The following is a 21,167-nucleotide window of genomic DNA, read 5'->3' as shown; positions in this document are numbered from 1 at the left end:
AGATTTTGAGGTAAGAAAGTCAATATTTTGACCAAACTAGTTTTAGTGATGGTATCAACTGCTTGTAGTTCCATTCACCAAACTTATATAATGTTTATAACCAGTCTTTGTAGACATATTTGATGCAAGTTAGCAATGTTAAAGTTTTAAAATCTAGCTTAAATGGAAGCTCGCTAATGGCTGTAAAGGTCAGGGTTAGTTGGAACAACTTGTGAGAAAATGTTACAACTAACCCAGAGAAAAACGTAATGTTTTTGGTACATGTTTTATTTTACTTTCAGCATGACTAGATCATGGAAAAGAAAGACAGGGGAGTATTCTCCACACTTTAAAAAGAGCATCAAATTATATAGCAGAGCAGGGGAAGTCAATCAGATTGGTAGTAAAGTAGTATGGCATATGTCATGTGACGCTGTACAGATTCTGCAAAGAGAGAAAGAAGCTAATTGAGAAGGGGTCGAGAGAGCTTCCTCATGTAGGCTACCATAGTAGAAACAGGGCCTTCATGGTAGAACAGGAGCAAACATGTGACCCGTTTCAGAAAACTAGGCGTATGTCGTGGGTTACTACTTCAGAGGAGAGCCATTTGAACGTAAACTCAAACTGTGTTTTTTTGGGCAGAAATGCCTTCTCGAACATGTGAACTTTCATGTGCCTTAATAGACATTTAACATTTACATTTAAGTCATTTAGCAGACGCTCTTATCCAGAGCGACTTACAAATTGGTGCATTCACCTAATGACATCCAGTGGAGCAGCCACTTTACAATAGTGCATCTAAATCTTTTAAGGGGGGGGGGGGGGGGGGCAGAAGGATTGCTTTATCCTATCCTAGGTATTCCTTGAAGAGGTGGGGTTTCAGGTGTCTCCGGAAGGTGGTGATTGACTCCGCTGTCCTGGCGTCGTGAGGGAGTTTGTTCCACCATTGGGGTGCCAGAGCAGCGAACAGTTTTGACTGGGCTGAGCGGGAACTGTACTTCCTCAGTGGTAGGGAGGCGAGCAGGCCAGAGGTGGATGAACGCAGTGCCCTTGTTTGGGTGTAGGGCCTGATCAGAGCCTGAAGGTACTGAGGTGCCGTTCCCCTCACAGCTCCGTAGGCAAGCACCATGGTCTTGTAGCGGATGCGAGCTTCAACTGGAAGCCAGTGGAGAGAGCGGAGGAGCGGGGTGACGTGAGAGAACTTGGGAAGGTTGAACACCAGACGGGCTGCGGCGTTCTGGATGAGTTGTAGGGGTTTGATGGCACAGGCAGGGAGCCCAGCCAACAGCGAGTTGCAGTAATCCAGACGGGAGATGACAAGTGCCTGGATTAGGACCTGCGCCGCTTCCTGTGTGAGGCAGGGTCGTACTCTGCGGATGTTGTAGAGCATGAACCTACAGGAACGGGCCACCGCCTTGATGTTAGTTGAGAACGACAGGGTGTTGTCCAGGATCACGCCAAGGTTCTTAGCGCTCTGGGAGGAGGACACAATGGAGTTGTCAACCGTGATGGCGAGATCATGGAACGGGCAGTCCTTCCCCGGGAGGAAGAGCAGCTCCGTCTTGCCGAGGTTCAGCTTGAGGTGGTGATCCGTCATCCACACTGATATGTCTGCCAGACATGCAGAGATGCGATTCGCCACCTGGTCATCAGAAGGGGGAAAGGAGAAGATTAGTTGTGTGTCGTCTGCATAGCAATGATAGGAGAGACCATGTGAGGTTATGACAGAGCCAAGTGACTTGGTGTATAGCGAGAATAGGAGAGGGCCTAGAACAGAGCCCTGGGGGACACCAGTGGTGAGAGCGCGTGGTGAGGAGACAGATTCTCGCCACGCCACCTGGTAGGAGCGACCTGTCAGGTAGGACGCAATCCAAGCGTGGGCCGCGCCGGAGATGCCCAACTCGGAGAGGGTGGAGAGGAGGATCTGATGGTTCACAGTATCGAAGGCAGCCGATAGGTCTAGAAGGATGAGAGCAGAGGAAAGAGAGTTAGCTTTAGCAGTGCGGAGCGCCTCCGTGATACAGAGAAGAGCAGTCTCAGTTGAGTGACTAGTCTTGAAACCTGACTGATTTGGATCAAGAAGGTCATTCTGAGAGAGATAGCAGGAGAGCTGGCCAAGGACGGCACGTTCAAGAGTTTTGGAGAGAAAAGAAAGAAGGGATACTGGTCTGTAGTTGTTGACATCGGAGGGATCGAGTGTAGGTTTTTTCAGAAGGGGTGCAACTCTCGCTCTCTTGAAGACGGAAGGGACGTAGCCAGCGGTCAGGGATGAGTTGATGAGCGAGGTGAGGTAAGGGAGAAGGTCTCCGGAAATGGTCTGGAGAAGAGAGGAGGGGATAGGGTCAAGCGGGCAGGTTGTTGGGCGGCCGGCCGTCACAAGACGCGAGATTTCATCTGGAGAGAGAGGAGAGAAAGAGGTCAAAGCACAGGGTAGGGCAGTGTGAGCAGAACCAGCGGTGTCGTTTGACTTAGCAAACGAGGATCGGATGTCGTCGACCTTCTTTTCAAAATGGTTGACGAAGTCGTCTGCAGAGAGGGAGGAGGGGGGGGGAGGGGGAGGAGCAAACGTCTATGCCATCTGTTTATACAAATACAATTGTTAAATTATGAGCCTAGTTGGTTTAGCCACAGAAAAAGTCAGCAACCTTCCCGCTAGCAATGATTGGCTGAGCTAATGAGTGGGCTGGACATGCCGAGCGATGAGTTTGGATTTGGTCTTCCATATAGCACACTTCTGTCTATTTGAGCTAGTCAGCATGTCTAGGTAATCCTGTCTAAAGCGGCTTTTACATTTTTTTATCGTATAGTAAAACTGCGTTAGTGTTGCTATCCACTTTCTAGAGGACCGAGTTTTGAAATCAGTGGAATTCGAGTATGATAGCTAAGGAGATTACATCTTCAAACTAAGGGCAACCATGTCATCCGATAGGAGACGCGTCCATCCATGACATATACGGGTAAGATTTTTAGATATTACACGTTTCTAATTTTGACAGAAAGTGGTTTCATTTAAAGTTAAAGAGTACTGTTTGCTAGCTAGCTAAAGTTATGTGTATGATCGTATTATTCATATCTCAGAGCCATTTGCTTGGCTAGTTATAGCTAGCTAACATTGAACCTGGTTGGTTAGCTACCTGCAGATTCATGCAGGGTAGTAACGTCATGACTTGGGATTATGGTTCATTAGTTACCTAGCTAGCTAGCTACATGTCTTAACAAGTATCCATTTAAATAGAATGTCACAGCAACCAACTGTTGATAGATGTACAAGCTGGTAAAGTCACTCTGGCTATCTACTCCAATTTCAGACCACGGGTAAGATAGTCTAGCTAGCTAAATTTTCAGATATTAAACATTTCACATTTTGACAAAGTATTTTCATTTCAAGTTAAAGTGTACTGTTTCCTAGCTATCTAACGTTAGCTGCTGGCTCGCAAGCTAACGTTACGTGTATGATCTTATTATGCGTATCTCAGAGTCATTTGTTTGGCTAATTATTGCCTAATGTTAGCTAGCTAACATTGAACCTGGTTGATTAGTTACCTGCAGATTCATGCAGGGTAGTAATGTCTTTTTTTGGGATTATGGTTCATTACGGTTCATTATTTACGTAGTAAACTAGCTACATGTCTTATTTCAGAGCACTCTCATCTGAGTGTGCCAGGGCACAGAATGAACTGATGAACGCACAACACAATAGTTAAATTGTTGCCAGTAGCACAGTTACAGTCACCAACGCTCTGGATAACATGAAAACAGCTCTGCTATTGCGAGTAAAAATGGTCAGAGCGGGGTGTTCTCTCATTTGTGTCTGGAAGTAGCTAGCAGTTAGCCAATGTTAGCCAGTTAGCTTGGGTTAGACTACTGTTGTGAGGTCAGAATGTTCAGATCAACCCTACTCATCAGCCAGAGCATTCAATGTGCGCTCTGAATGCTCCGAGAGTGAAACACTCTGAATTTATGAACGGACAATCTCACAGCACAGTTGCAGTCACCAACGTTCTGGATAACATAACAGTTCTGCTAGGGCGAGTGATGTTCAGTGAGCTGTTCTCTCATTTGTGTCTGGAAGTAGCTAGCAAGTTAGCTTGGGTCCTTGAGTGCTGTTGTTAGTACGGAATGCTCGAATCAACCCTTAAAGAGATGGGTGGGGCTAAAGCATAAGAGGGTGTGAACGATGCTGAATGGGTGTTTCGGTACTACTACTCTCCAGTAGGTTTACCAAAACATTCAAGGAACATTTTCTCAAAAGTGAGTTACAAGTTTATCAACTTTCAATGCAGAATTACTTTCCCGGTGTTCCTCAACTGTAGTTGAGCGGGCGGCAGGTAGCCTAGTGGTTAGAGTGTTGGACTAGTAACCGAGCTGATAAGGTAAAAATATGTCGTTCTGCCCCTGAACAAGACAGTTAACACACTGTTCCTAGACCGTCATTGAAAATAAGAATTTGTTCTTAACTGACTTGCCTAGTTAAATAAAGTTACTTTTTGTTTTTAAGTAGTGCATGATATACCATTTTGTAGCTCTTAGTCTCTGGCTTGAAAGTTGATAAACTTGTAACCAACTTTTGAGAAAATGTTCCTTGAATGTTTTGGTAAACCTACTGGAGAGCTCTTCTTTGTCTACAGCCATTCAGCATCGTTCACACCCTCTTAAGTCTTAGCCCCACCCATCTCTTTAAGGATTCACATGTGAGGCCATGTAGTAAAAACCAAAGATTTCAAGACTAAAGGCTGGTTTATACTACGTCTATCGTCAGTCTATTGTCATCCGACATCAAACTTGTCGTTGTCGTCATGACTACAGGCTGCATGACATCAGTAGTGTATTTTAACACCAATAAACCCACCCGTTTAAAAATGAATTCAATATATGTCAATCTAGCAAACCATGCAACTAAAAGCAACTTTATACACAATGTTTTGGTTCATTTCCAGCTTGTTAGCTAGCTAGCTAATGTTAAGTTAGCTGGCTAGCCAGTTCAAATAATGACCAAATCATATAGCTGACAACGTCTTCACTTTATCTAATTTGTTGTCATTATTACAGGAAAATAAACTCACAACAAGATCATTATTTACAAGTTAATGGTGAGCCAATTACAGAAAATAACTTACGGTAAGTCTGACAAAATAAAAGCAAGGCATTCTACCAGATGATTTTAGGACTTGGACACATTGGCCTAATGCTATATCCTAATTTGACTTTGGTGCAGGTCATGTTCATCATATTACCGTCTCTGGTAAAAACATACTGTAATATTCATATGTGTAAACATACTGAATTATAATTGGATGCATTTTACCGCCATATCATACTGTGCTATGATTGGTTAAGACCACCCAAATGGTTAGGTCATGGACAGTTTTGATCCTGGTTGGCGATACGTTAACATGCCAGTTATAGCTAGCTAATAAAGAGCTACATTAAGAAATATCCTGTAGTACTGCAATTTATTATTTTGTACAAAGTGTGCAAAACAAGACACATACTATATCAAATAAAATCAATGTTTATTTGTCACATGCACAGGATACAGAAGGTGTAGTGAAATGGTTACTTGCATAGTGGAGACTTTTGTTTAGACATGTAGCTAGCTAAACAATGAACCATAATCCCACTCATAACGTTACCACCCTGCATGAATTCGCAGGTAGTTAACCAACCAGGTTCAATGTTAGCTAGCTAGCTAACATTAGGCAATAGCTATGCAAATTGCTCTGAGATACAAATAATATTACTAACACAGATCATACATAGCATGCTAGCTAGCTAACAGTACGCTTGCACTTGAAATGAAAACAACTTTCTGACAAAATTGGAAACGTATAATATCTGAAAATGTAGCTAGCTAGACTATCTTACCCATATACATGGATGGATGCTTCTCCCTCTCTGTCACGGTTGCCATAGTTTCCATGGTTGCCCTTAGTTTAAGATGTAATCCGGAGACAGGTGTTTTATACAGCAGCCTTCTGTGTGTTCTTTTTCCGACTACCTCAGCATATTTGCAATCCAACGCTAGAATTTTCTCCATCTACTTAGCTATCATTCTCTAATTCCACTGGGCATTCCACTGATTTCAAAACTCTGTCCTCCAGAAAGTGGAGAGCAACACTTTTGCAGTTCTACTATGTGATATCTTTCAAAGTGTGCTGCATAGCAGACCCATTCGAACTCATCTCTCGGCATGTCCAGCCCATCCATTCTCTCAGCCAATGATGGCTAGCCGGAAGGTTCCTCACTTTTTCCGTTGCTAAACCAACTAGGCTCGTAATCTAACAATTTTATTCGTATTTACAGATGGCATTCAAGTTTGTTATTAAGGCACATGAAAGTTCACGTGTTCCAGAAAGCATTTCTGCCACAAAACACATTTAGATTTTTAAAAACAAGTTTACATTCAAATGCTTCTCCTGTGAAGTAGTGACGCGCAACCTACGTCTAGTTTCCTGGAACGAGTCACATTTATATTGTGGATTGTCTCCCTGTGAGGTAAGCACTTGAAGGGAATTAGTGAGGAGTAAGTCAGGGAAAAGTTATCAGTTAATGTTGGTGACAATTTAGGTCAAGGGAGGGGGTACTAATGTAAATGATTAATTGGGAGAACTATTGAACATATTTTATTCTATTGTTACATGTCAGGACATTTGCCTACCAACTCGCTGTACAATATGGTTGCTAGCATCCTCAGTCATGGGATGAGACCTCTCTGGCAGGAGCAGACTGGTTCTCGTCCTACTCAAAGCAACACCCTACTCTCTCCATTAGGAGTGCTGAAGCAACTAGTCTGTCGTGGGCCACAAGTTTCAACAGAACAAATGTGGCAGAGTTTTTCAGCAAACTAGGAGAGGTGATAAATAAAGACAGCTTTGATGGCAATGACTTATGGAATGTTGACGAGACAGGAATAACCACAGTACGAACACCTGATGGTCGTGAAATGTGGCACCATACAGGTTGGAGCAATCACCTCAAAAGAAAAGGGTACACTAGTGTCAACGGCATGTGCTATAAACGCAAAAGGAAACACAATCCACAGAACTTTTGTTTTCCCACGCAAAAGGTACTACGACCACTTTGTACGGGATGAACCCATTTTGTAAGTGGAAATAGATCTGGCTGAATGCAGGTGGATGACTTCCTCATTTTCCTTGAACACGTCGCCAAACATTCCAAGGTCAGCCTGGAAAGGTGATCCTTCTCCTTGACAACCACAGCTCACACCTGTCTATTAGGGCAATTGATTTCTGTAGGCGCTTTGGCATATTCTTGCTTTCTTTCCCCCCACACTGTTCACACAAGTTCTAGCCCCTGGACAGGAGTGTGCACTGGCCATCGAAGAAAATGGAAACTCTGCCAGTGATGCCTGGAAGAAGATGAATCCCAGAAAGACCATGACCATATATGACATTCCAGGCCTTGTCAAAACCTTCCAGGAGCCACGACACCCACCAATGCACAGGCTGGGTTCAGGTGCACCGTCATTTGGCCATACAACCCTGATATATTTCAGGAATGTGACTTTGCACCCTCACTTGTCACTGACTGTCCTGCTCCAGCTGACACACTGGCCTTGCCAGCTGCCTCCCAGGCCATCTCTTCAGCCACCACTCAGGCCACTGTAACCACTGAAGAGCATACTGAAGAGCGTAAATCACTCAGGAGGCAAAAATAAAAATTGTGGTGCCTAAAAAAACAGATGTAAAGAAGCAAGCCAAGACAAACCATACTGAACAACAACAAAAACTGTCCTGCCTAAGAAAAAAGCCAAAACAAAGTACATTGAACCGGAAGATTCAGATTCCTCCAATGAGGAAAACTTCTGCATTGTGTGCACTGAGCACTTTAACAATTCCAAGTTCAAGGAGGTCTGGGTGCAGTACTGGGGATGCAAACTATGGAACCACCAAGCCTGTACCCCAGGACAGCCATACCACTGTCACAACTGTGACTCTGATTAAGTTCTGATTAAGTGAACATGTCCAACATTGTCACACACACACACACACACACACACACACACACACACACACACACACACACACACACACACACACACACACACACACACACACACACACACACACACACAAATATTCAGGTGTTTCGTTTAGCCTAGTTGTTGTTTGGTTGAGAAAGATCATTTAGTGGAGCGTAAAATAATAAACATTTTATTATTTATATTTATTATTTTTCTCCCAAACGAAAAGTTGAACAAGGCAATGTTGCTCTCATGATTTCAATAAATGTGCACAATTATTAGTTGCAAGTCATGATTCATGCACTTTTCATTCTGTTACAACTCCCACCAAGCGCTATTACAACTAACCCACACCATGGGGTAAGTTGTAACACTTCACTCCTTGTATTTAAGACCGCACCATGCATTTGCAGTTTGATTAACATATATACAGTAATAACCACACCAATTTGTAAAGGACAGATGTAAGTTGTTTGTATCAAGTATTGAATACACTACCATAAACGAATTCTAATAAACCGACGAAAAGGTAAAAAGTGTTACAACCATTCCCGGTCTCCCCCTAGGCTATGAATAAATAATCACTTATCTGACTGACATGACTTGATTGGTAGTCTACAGTAATATCTCCATTCACTGTCCATCTATCTGTGATGTCTTCAAGGATGGGAAGAATGAAGTATGCATAAGTTATCCCAAAAAAGGGGCATCATCTCCTTTATAGTCTATTTGTCTCAGCTATACCGCTAATTTAGGCTACCACTTGTTCACCTTATAGATAGAGACTAGTGGCTAGACCTGTTGGCTGTTAAAAGATACTGTCTCCAACGGGGGTTTACCCAAAACCCTGCCACCTGCCCCGTGGCTATGCAAGGTCCATGTCAGGGGTTTGGGGGCAGCTCTTGAGCCCGACAGGGACGCCAATCCTTCTCCATGCAATCTGTGACTTACATTCACAAGATAATAAGCATAGGCCTATGGGGATACTGTATTGGAATTGTAGCCTACATAAAACACCATGCCATAACGCACACATTTGTAAGTTAACCTCTACTTCCTCACAAACCCGGGTCCGGGAGCACCCCTATCAGTAAAAAAAGCTGACTAGCATAGGCAAGCATAGCGTCACAAGTAAATAGTAGCATCTAAATATCATTAAATCACAAGTCCAAGACACCAGATGAAAGATACACATCTTGTGAATCCAGCCATCATTTCTGATTTTTAAAATGTTTTACAGGGAAGACACAATATGTAAATTATTAGCTAACCACGTTAGCAAAAGACACCACTTTTTTTACTCCACCCTTTTCTTACTGCATCAGTAGCTATCACAAATTCGACCAAATAAAGATATAAATAGCCACTAACCAAGAAACACTTTCATCAGATGACAGTCTGATAACATATGCTATACAATAAATATGTTTTGTAAGAAAAATTTGCATATTTCAAGTATAAATCATAGTTTACCATTGCAGCCACCATCACAACTCTCACCAAAGCAACTAGAATAACTACAGAGACCATCGTGTATTAGCTAATTACTCATCATAAAACATTTCTTAAAAATACACAGCGTACAGCAAATGAAAGACACAGATCTTGTGAATCCAGCCAATATTTCAGATTTTCTAAGTGTTTTACAGCGAAAACACAATATAGCGTTATATTAGCTTACCACAATAGCAAACATCACAACATCATTGATTCAAGCCAAAAATAGCGATAACGTATAAACCACCAAAATATATAAATTTTTTCACTAACCTTCTCAGATTTCTTCAGATGACAGTCCACAATGCATATAGAGTTTGTTCGAAAATGTGCATATTTAGCGCCACAAATCGTGGTTATACAATGAGAAAAGTAGCAAAGCTGCCCAGAAAATGTCAGGAGAAATCTTTGGAGAGGCACCTATTCTAATCAGTAACTATTCCAAAACTTGACTAAAAAATACAGGTTGGACAGCAATTGAAAGACAAATTAGTTCTTAATGCAATCGCTGGGTTACATTTTTAAAATTAACGTTACTTCAAAATACAGCGTGCGATAAAGCAAGGCTGCACTGCAATTAATGCATTTGACATTTTTCAACAGAACAACGAATTATCAGCATAAATAGTTCTTACTTTTTGATGAACTCTCATCAGAATCTTGGGAAAGGTGTTCTTTGTCCAAAATAACCGTTGCTAGGTTGTATAACGTCCTCTTCAACGTTGCAATTAGCAATAAACATTAGCATGTGAGAGAGAGATACCCAACCCCCTAGAACGCCAGGAAATGAAATACCCGAAAATCGCAACATACTGACATAAACTGACATAAACTGATATAATTCGGTTTAACTTCTTATGGCTGCTTATAACTTCTTATGGCTGCTTATGGCTGCTTACTGCTTATGGCGTATTGAAAAACTGGAAAATATGTGCCCATTTTCAAACGTTCTCTTAATCAATTTTTGCTCTTACAATATGCATATTATTACTACTATTGGATAGAAAACAGTCTCTAGTTTCTAAAAACGTTTGAATTATTTCTCTACGTGGAACAGAACTATTTTTACAGCGCATTTCCTATCCGGAATTGAGATTTCCAAAATCGATGTCTCTCTTCAAGACCTTGTCTATAAAAGGGCATGTCACTTGGGACCATAGAAACACGTCATACGCCTTCCACTGGGTGTCATGCGGAAGTGAGAGCAGAAAGGACTTGAATATCTCGTTCAGGGCTTGAATACAGCCTCTTGGAGTGAGAGGACCGCCATAAATTTTTTTCTCCCAGGCGCGAAGTTGGACTTTGTATTGCCTCCTGGAAAACTGTCGTTATACGTGAATATAGTCTCCGGCTTCGATTTGACTTGATACATGTCACAATATCATCCTAAAGTATGTTTTTTCAATATAGTTTAATTATATTATTGAAATTTATTCGGGACTTTAGACGTGATGCTTTGGAAGAATTGTTTGAAGAAGGAGAGGTTAGCGCCGCACGGCCAGTGTGCTTGCTAATTCAAGAGGGAAATAGTTCGTTCTGGATCCCAAACTAAGACTGTACTGGACAATGGACCCCTTTACAACATTCTGATGGAAGATCAACAAAGATAAGGACCCAATTTGGGATGCTATTTAATATATCTGTCGAGCTGTGCTATCGCTACCGATTACTTGGAATCAATGTTGTTGTGTGTTAGCCATTGCAGTAAGCTAATATAACGATATATTGTGTTTTCGCTGTAAAACACTTAAAAAAATCGGAAATATTGTCTGTATTCACAAGATCTTTGTCTTTCATTTTTCTATACACCATATATTTTTTCCTGAAATGTTTTATGATGAGTAATTAGGTAGTTGACGTTGGTGTCTGTATTTACTCTGGCTACTCCCGTGCGATTTCTGACTAGCTATGATGGTAGCAGTAATGTAAAACTGATTTATAGCTAAAATATGCACATTTTTTGAACAAAACATAGATTTATTGTGTAACATGTTATAGGACTGTCATCTGAGGTAGTTTTTTCTAGGTTATTTAGGTTGGTTCTAGGTTAGTTAGGTTGGCTTGTGCATGCTACTTGCATCCTACTTGTGCTGTGAAAAATGTCTGTCCTCTTTTTTATTTGGTGGTGAGCTAACATAAATATATGTGGTGTTTTCTCTGTAAAACATTTAAAAAATCAGACATGTTGGCTGGATTGACAAGATGTTTATCTTTCAAATGCTGTATTGGACTTGTTAATGTGTGAAAGTTAAATATAAAAAAAAAAATAGATTTTGAATTTCGCACCCTGCAATAGAGCTGGATGTTGTCATAAGTGTACCGACGTCGGGACAGCCCGCCTAACAGGTTAAAATAACAAGATTATGATGTCTTTAATGCCTATATCGAATAAAAACACAGCCGGAAATGTCTAAGATCTATAACCGATGGTTCTAGTACAATATGCCAAGGTCCTCAGTGCGTCAGAGCGAAGAGGGAAAAGAACAGACACGTCTTTGCCAAGTGATTTATAACCTTTCAGATCTACGTAGAGACTCCATTTCAAGTCTCCCTATTCGCTAACATCCAGGGGAAGGCGTATGCAGTGCATCTCAACCAATAGAAGACAGAAAGATTTATACACAGGTCTCAGAGCAGCTTGCAAAATTTGGCATTCTCACATACACATAGGAAAGTTGCTCTAAGTCCAGTTCTGTTTCACTCACAGATATAATTCAAACGGTTTTAGAAACTAGAGAGTGTTTGCTATCCAATAGTAATAATAATATGCATATTGTACGAGCAAGAATTGAGTCCTAGGCAGTTTAATTTGGGAACGTCATTATTACAAAGTGCTAACAGCTCCCCCTATAGACAAGAGGTTCCTTTCGTTTCGACATATAGGCTGCTGGCATAGGTGTTACTCTCTAAAATCTCCCTGTCACGTTCCTGACCTATTTATGTTAGTTTGTTATGTGTGTTAGTTGGTCAGGACGTGAGGTTGGGTGGGCATTCTATGTTTTCTGTTTCTGTGTTGGTTTTGGGTTGCCTGGTATGGCTCTTAATTAGAGGCAGGTGTTTGGCGTTCCTCTAATTAAGAGTCATATTTAGGTAGGCGTTGTCACAGTGTTCGTTGTGGGTGATTGTCTTCCGTGTCTGTGTAATTGTTTGCACCATACGGGACTGTTACGGTTTGTTCGGTTTGTGTAGTCTAATTGTCCTATTCATGCGTTCTACTTGTTTTATGTAAGTTCGTCGTTTAGGTCTGTCTACACCATTTGTTGTTTTGTTAGTTTAATCAAGTTCGTGTTTTCGTTTAAATAAATATGTGTTCAAACTTCGCTGCGCCTTGGTTCCCTCAATACTCCTCCTTTTCGGTCGAAGAGGAGGAGGACCGCCGTTACACTCCCCCACATTCGGAAGTTGCATTTTTGTCTCCCCCAGTTTTAGCATTGTAATGCGATACAAAACGAGGCAACATTGTGCTTTAGTGTAACGGCTGTCGAAGTCGTTCTCCTCCTCAGACGAGAAGGAGCATGAATCGGACCAACACGCAGCGAGGTATGTAGACATAATGAAATGTAATTATAATAACGAATATGAAAATACAAGACAAACTACAACACAACAAACAACGTCAACAGACCTGAACATCCGAACTAACATAAAACGAAGAACGCACGAACAGACTAAACAAAACGAAACAGTACCGTGTGGTGCACAAACACAGACACAGCAACAATCACCCACAAACAAACAGTGAGAACAGCCTACCTTAATATGGTTCTCAATCAGAGGAAAGGTCAATCACCTGCCTCTAATTGAGAACCATATCAGGCAACACACTTAACCCAACATAGAAACACATAACATAGAATGCCCACCTCAACTCACGCCCTGACCAACTAAACACATACAAAAACAACAGAAAACAGGTCAGGAACGTGACATTTAGGACCTTGTGGACGTCTTTGAGCGGTCTGGTAGGCTGTTTGGAGTGTTTATCCGACTGGATAAAATAAAAATAATAATAATACTGTTGTCCCCCCCCACTTCTAAAACCAAAGTTGCGCCCCTATCTAAAATATACTATGCAAGGTGTTGACATAGGCTATATAGCCTATCATATCTAATAGGCCTATATTTAGAATAATTTATTATTTCAAAAAAGGGAGAATCCATGCATTAATATATTCGAACAGCGCCTCAGAGTAGCTGCTTTGCGCTTACAAGGGAGGTCCTTGAGTTGCCTCTCGTCCCACATACATGTTTGCGTCAAACCCCTGCTTCATTGTTTATTCCTCCCGCAGCAGTTGAATAGGCCTATAATTTACTTTCACTTGCCCACTGTAATGTAAGATTATCCAACAAGTTAGCGTGCTCAATCTAGTGGGCCGCTATAGGTTTATAATGGGCTGCAAAATAGCGGTGTTGCAGCGAATTTGGAGAGCAGCTTGACATGGGACACATACACACGCATAGCCCTTGGTCCCCACTGCTGGACAGACTCAACCAACCCCAGTTCTTTTTGCATTCAGAGACAATGGCAAGAAAGTTTTTTGTTTACACTCCTAACGCATCATAGCTGTTAGAAGAGTGTATGCCTATATTCTGAAATTGCCAGGTGGAAACTTGATGTGTGTGTGTGTGTGTGCGTGTGCAATATTAGATCATTAGATTGATAAGTGTGAGTGCGCAGTGATGGCTGTTTGAACAAGTGTATTAGATCATTAGGCTCGGGTCAATTTGACAGACCCGACACTGTGTTGTCCTCGGGTCATTTTGACCCGACACAGTGTTGACCCTCCCGCTGTCCCTGGGTCATTTTGACCCGACACTGTGATCCGGCACTGTGTTGATTAAGCAGTAGAATATTGCAACTTATTCACAAACATTTCTTTTGACTTTATTTTCTAAATAAATTATATTTTGAGTTTATTCTTGAAATATTGCCACTTTATTGATAAAATTCCATTTAGACTTCATTTTTGAAATATTGACACTTCATTCTCAAAGTATTGCCACAATCATTAAGATGTGATCCTAACCATGAAGTGCATAGTACAGTGGCTTGCGAAAGTATTCACCCCTTTTGGCATTTTTCCTATTTTGTTGCCTTGACGTCTGGGCTTTGACTAGGCCATTCCAAGACATTTAAATGTTTCCCCTTAAACCACTCGAGTGTTGCTTTAGCAGTATGCTTAGGGTCATTGTCCTGCTGGAAGGTGAACCTCTGTCCTAGTCTCAAATCTCTTGAAGACTGAAACAGGTTTCCCTCAAGAATTTCCCTGTATTTAGCGCCATCAATCATTCCTTCAATTCTGACCAGTTTCCCAGTCCCTGTCGATGAAAAACATACCCACAGCATGATGCTACCACCACCATGCTTCACTGTGGGGATGGTGTTCTCGGGGTGATGAGAGGTGTTGTGTTTGCGCCAGACATAGCATTTTCCTTGATGGCCAAAAAGCTCAATATTAGTCTCATCTAACCAGAGTACCTTCTTCCATTTGTTTGGGGAGTCTTCCACATACCTTTTGGCGAACACCAAGTGTGTTTGCTTATTTTTTTCTTTAAGCAATGTCTTTTTTCTGGCCACTCTTCCATAAAGCCCAGCTCTGTGGCGTGTATGGCTTAAAGTGGTCCTATGGACAGATGCTCCAATCTCTGCTTTGGCGCTTTGCAGCTCCTTAAGGGTTATCTTTGGTCTCTTTGTTGCCTATCTGATTAATGCCCACCTTGCCTGGTCTGTGAGTTTTGGTGGGCGGCCCTCTCTTGGCAGGTTTGTTGTGGTGCCATATTCTTAAATTTTTTAAATAATGGATTTAATGGTGCTCCGTGGGATGTTCAAAGAATTGGATATTTTCATAACCCAACCCTGATCTGTAACTGACCACAACTTTGTCCCTGACATCTTTTGAGAGCTCCTTGGTCTTCATAGTGCCGCTTGCTTGGTGGTGCCCCTTGCTTAGTGGTGTTGCAGACTCTGGGGCCTTTCAGAACAGGTGTATATATACTGAGATCATGTGACAGTTCATGTGACACTTAGATTGCACACAGGTGGACTTTATTTAACTAATTATGTGACTTCTGAAGGTAATTGGTTGCACCAGATCTTATTTAGGGGCTTCATAGCAAAGGGGTGAATACATATGCACGCACCACTTTTCTGTTAAAATTTTTTTGAAGCAAATTATTTCTTCATTTCGTTTCACCAATTTGGACTAATTTGTGTATGTCCATTCCATGAAATCCAAATAACAATCCATTTAAATTATAGGTTGTAATCCAACACAATAGGAAAAACACAAAGGGGGTGAATACTTTTGCAAGGCACTGTAATTATGATAAAACATGGGCTTAAAAAGTTTAGTAATAATTTAACATCTGAAAAATGTAATAACTGGACCAATCATAAGGGGCACGTGCCCCACATGACACCTGTGCTCGAGACTATTATTATTTTAGAATCATTTTACCTGACTTTCCCCAGATTCACCCTTGGAATAAACAAATTATGTTGACTTAAAGCTCATTTCTAGCATTATGACAAAAATGTACTGGCAATGGCTGATTCCTGGTGCAGACTGATCAGGTAATTAATCGTTGGTCAACAAAGGAAAAAGGAAAAGCAGGAAGAAAACAGGAAGCAAATTAATCAAACATTTTTATTGATTGGGTAATTGATTCGAATTTTTCTTGCCCGAGGCTGAGGCTTTTAATTCAACCTGGCACACAGTAGGCCGATGTCCCTTTAAGACATGTTAATTGATGTAATTACCATTAAACAAGAAATGATCTTGCTGAAGTGGAAAACACAGTGGTGCACACCCAAGATTGCACGTCAACCTAGCAAGGACAAAAGAAAATGGATAAAACTGGCCTAATCTTTGGTGTAATTATCTTTGGCTCTATTCAATTAGTTTCTGCTTTGAGAGCAGATAGTCTTCACTGTAATTGTATTTGCGATCGGTTCATTCTGTCATAATATAACCATAGTGCAAATAGATATCAGTATGTTCAAGGTCATTGAACTAATTGAATTTTACTGTACAAAAATATATTGTTTAATTTGAATGTGTTGTGGTCACAGACAAGCCACATAAGCTATCGTCATTAGGGACATTATGTGACCAGATGTTAATAACTCCAGTAATGATACCGCTCACTTTCCCCAAGATATTATTTCCTTTCACTTCTCATCTCTTTTTTATGGTCTGGGAAATGTGAGTGACACCAGCAGAATGCCGTATAGTGTGTATTGCATTTAATAATGCTGCCAATCTCAGTCATCTATCTGGTTCCTTTTCATGGATATAGCACGTGACAATATATTGAAAAAAAATACCTCAGTAAAACTGAAGGACAGCTCAACAGAGACTGACGCTCCAGACTCAATGTCACAGTGGTCTTTACTTTCTTATCACAAAAGATGAGCCGATGCACATTAACTTCTCTAGGGTATGCTAGCGTCCCACCTCGTCAACAGCCAGTGAAACTGCAGGGCGCCAAATTCAAAACAACAGAAATCCCATAATTTAAATTCCTCAAACATACAAGTATTTAACATCAAGTATTTTACACCATTTTAAAGATACACTTGTTGTAAATCCAGCCACAGTGTCCGATTTCAAAAAGGTTTTACGACAAAAGGACACCAAACGATTATGTTAGGTGAGTGCCTATTCACAGAACAAGACAGCCACTTTTCCAGCCAAAGAGAGGATTAATAAAAAGCTGAAATATAGATAAAATTAATCACTAACCTTTGATGATCTTCATCAGATGACACTCATAGGACTTCATGTTACACAATACATGTATGTTTTGTTCGGTAAAGTTCATATTTATATCCAAAAATCTGAGTTTAGGCGGGACGCTACTGTCTCACTTGGCCAAAAGCCACAGAAAATGCAGAGCGCCAAATTCAAATAAATTACTATAGAAATCAAACTTTCATTAAATCACACATGAAAGATACCAAATTAAAGCTACACTGGTTGTGAATCCAGCCAACATGTCAGAATTCAAATAGGCTTTTCGGCAAAAGCAAACGATGCTATTATCTGAGGATAGCACCATAGTAAACAAAGAGAGAGAAGCATATTTCAACCCTGCAGGCGCGACACAAAACGTTGAAATAAAAATATAATTCATGCCTTACCTTTGACGAGCTTCTGTTGTTGGCACTCCAATATGTCCCATAAACATCACAAATGGTCCTTTTGTTCGATTAATTCCGTCGATATATATCCAAAATGTCAATTTATTTGGCGCGTTTGATCCAGAAAAACACCGGTTCCAACTTGTGAAACGTGACTACAAAATATCTCAAAGGTTACCTGTAAACTTTGCCAGACATTTCAAACTACTTTTGTAATACAACTTTAGGTATTTTTTTTAGGTAAATAATCGATACAATTGAAGACGGGATGATCTGTGTTCAATACAGGATTAAAACAAACTGTAGCTAGCTTTCTGGTCACGCGCCTCTAACAAACAGGACACTTCGAGTGACCCTCGTTCAAGATGGCCGTACTTCTTCATTACACAAAGGAATAACCTCAACCAATTTCTAAAGACTGTTGACAGCCCGTGTAAGTGGTAGGAACTGCAAGAAGGACCAACTGGACAGGAGTGTGGACCTCAGTTCATCTTTCAATCACAGACGTGGGTATATGCTCCTAAAAACTAATGAGGAGATGGGAGACGTGGGACTTGCAGCGCATCAAGTGTCACAAATATAACCAAGTTCTATTTTAGCGCCTGGCTACGCAGATGCTTGTTGATCACCTGACCTCAACCCAATTGAGACAGTTTGAGATGAGTTGGACTGCAGAGTGAAGGAAAAGCAGCCAACAAGTGCTGAGCATATGTGGGAACTCCTTCAAGACTGTTGGAAAATAATTCTAGGTGAAGCTGGTTGAGAGAATGCCAAGAGTGTGCAAAGCTGCCATCAAGACAAAGGGTGGCTACTTTGAAGAATCCCATATAAAATATATTTGGACTTGTTTAACACTTGTTTGGTTACTACATTATTCCATATGTGTTATTTCATAGTTTTGATGTCTTCACCTTTTGACTTGTACTGTATATATTTCCTGAACTTTCTTAGATCTCCTAGATATAGGACAAACACTTCAACACGTTTTTTTACTGTCTTTTTTTGCCATTTATGAATGTGTTATTCAATGCGTTCCTCTGGGCTAAAGTAGTAAAGGCCAAATTCAATATTTTAACAAATCATTTTGTTAAATATTTTTGGCTTGCCTAACATGCTGACAAAAATAATAAATAAAAACTAGCAGTATTCCAATCTGCTTGATTCACCATTCTTCATTTCTAGATAATCAGGAATACAGCGACATATTCCATATTCCATACACCGCACCGGGCTCTGGCTGTCCTCATTCTGGCATAGAATTGTGCCGACTAGAGAGCCTAAATTAAGAAAGTAGTATATGGAATGGTGCACACTTGAATGAAAGGTTAACTACACTCAAAATAAAAAAGTATTTGATTTTTTCCAGACCTCAAAAGTTGTCTGTTAATGTGGTTAAGCATTGTTGTGGACTTGGAACATCCAAAATTCGAACATCCAAATTTGTTTTTATTTTAAAAAGTGTGATTTTGAGAGGGTTTTTTTGCCTACAAAAACAGAAACTGTATTTCAAATCAAATCAAATTGTATTTGTCAAATGTGCTGAATACAACAGGTTTTTACCTTGAAATGCTTTCTGACAAGCCTTTAACCAACAATGCAGTTCAAGAAATAGAGTTAATAAAAAATGTACTAAATAAACGAAAGAAGAAAAATCTAATCAATCAAGAAGTAACACAAGAAATGTACATAACAATAACGAGTCTATGTACAGGGAGCACCGATACCGATCAATGTGCGGGGGAACAGGTTAGTCGAGGTAATTTGTGAAGTGACTATGAATAGATCACAAACAGCGAGTGTGCGGGGGGGGGCAATGTAAATAGTCCAGGTGGCCATTTGATTAGTTTTTCAGCAGTCTTATTGCTTGGGGGTAGAAGCTGTTAAGGAGCCTTTTGGTCCTAGACTTGGCACTCCGGTACCGCTTGCCGCGCTGTAACAGAGATAACAGTCTATGACTTGGGTGAGTCTGACAATTTTTTGGGCCTTCCTCTGACACGCCTAGTATATAGATCTTGGATGTCAGGAAGCCCCAGTGATGTTGGGGTTGTTGTGCTGGCACCACTTTGACAGGTGTCTCCCTATTGGCTGTCTCATCGTTGTCGTTGTCGGTGACGCATCCTATAGGGATAAAACACAATCGGAGTTCGACAAACAAGAAAAACCTTTTTATAGGGCACTGACTATGTAGAAACCTAATATTCCACAACTTACTTTGTAATTTCAATGATCGGTATTTGTATCAACCTTTTTGCTTTTCATAATAAACAAATTTATTTACAGGGTTACCTATTCGTTGTTAAGGGTACAACATTTGCTTATATAACTCAAATTCATATAGGACCAATATACGCACGAGGCTACATATCAATCAATTTAATGAATCCTCTTTTCTGGTGTTCGTAATTGTTTTATTGTGCTCCTCAATTTTAAAGTGTGGATCACAAGTGCTAACAATGAACATAGTTCATTTAGAGTTCTGGGTGGTACTGCTGGGTAATTTTTTTTCTTAGTACATGTGCATATTGAGAGCAAGTGTACATAGCAGTGGTCACAGTAAATTGATCAGTTCTGATTTACAAACAATACAATGAAATAAAACCATGATGAATGGCTAAGCACAGATATGCACACACCCATACTCACAGACACAAACACACGCAAGCACACACACACACGCACGCACACACACACACGTGCACACACACACGCACACGCACACGCACACACACAGACATACACTCATGCTTCCAACCTTATTTCTATGAACCTAAGCCTAAGCAGAAAGGGAAAGGCTCTTTCTATCTCTTTTACAGTCACTGGGAGCATATCTAGCTGCTGCCCAGCATTCATCCCCCAGAAAAAAGCTATATTTTGGCTTAGCATTGATAGGAAACTCTTTCACTCTGTTCTGTTCTCCCCTGGGCTTTCACTTCATCTCCACGTCCTGCATGGTCCATGAAACACTCACAATCCGTTAATGTCATAAAATACAGGCCAGGGTTATAAATCATTGAGGGAGCTGGCCTGGAGAAGGGAGTTCAGCCAGGGCACCTCACTCTGGGGCTCGACCGGGCAACCCCCTGAACTCACCCAGTCCGTTGCCCTAACCACTGCTACTGTGTGTACCCAATCAAAGCCCCTCTGTGGCAATGATCAAAGAGGGGTGCTGGGAGAAGGAGAGAGGGAGAGGGGGAGAAGAGAGAGGTAAAGGGCATGTTTGAGGGCACGGGAGGGTGAGCTAATTTTGGCTCTAATGAGGAGACGTGGCAGGGTGAGCGAGAGTTCCTGCCCACTTACCCACGGCTGGGAGCCCACAGACCCGAGCTAGGCAGTGTGTGTGTGTGTGTGTGTGTGTGTGTGTGTGTGTGTGTGTGTGTGTGTGTGTGTGTGTGTGCGTGCGTGCGTGCGTGCGTGCGTGCGTGCGTGTGTGTTTGTGTGTGTGTAGAGAGAGAGAGAAATAAATACGTTTTCTACTCAGTGAGAGTGTGTATGAACAGTACACTGTACTGTTCATTTATAAACTATATTGCTGTGATTACGTGTATGCATGTGTATGTTTGACCG

General features: G+C 41.1%; 1 protein-coding gene across 1 annotated transcript in view; it reads left to right on the top strand.

Moving 5' to 3' along the window:
- The first annotated feature begins 7,068 nt into the window (after positions 1–7,068).
- LOC129818253 (BMP/retinoic acid-inducible neural-specific protein 1-like) overlaps positions 7,069–21,167 on the top strand; it is a 162,447-nt gene continuing 148,348 nt past the window's right edge. Inside the window, exons 1-3 of the mRNA XM_055874010.1 lie at positions 7,069–7,081; positions 7,285–7,455; positions 7,542–7,631. Coding sequence (XP_055729985.1) covers positions 7,069–7,081; positions 7,285–7,455; positions 7,542–7,631 — 274 coding nt within the window. The remainder of the gene's footprint in view (positions 7,082–7,284; positions 7,456–7,541; positions 7,632–21,167) is intronic.

Source organism: Salvelinus fontinalis, chromosome 21 (assembly GCF_029448725.1).
Source record: "Salvelinus fontinalis isolate EN_2023a chromosome 21, ASM2944872v1, whole genome shotgun sequence".
In the NCBI taxonomy this organism is placed as follows: Eukaryota; Metazoa; Chordata; class Actinopteri; order Salmoniformes; family Salmonidae; genus Salvelinus; species Salvelinus fontinalis.
The sequence above is the reverse complement of the archived record's forward strand: the minus strand, read 5'-3'. Positions and strand labels throughout refer to the sequence as shown.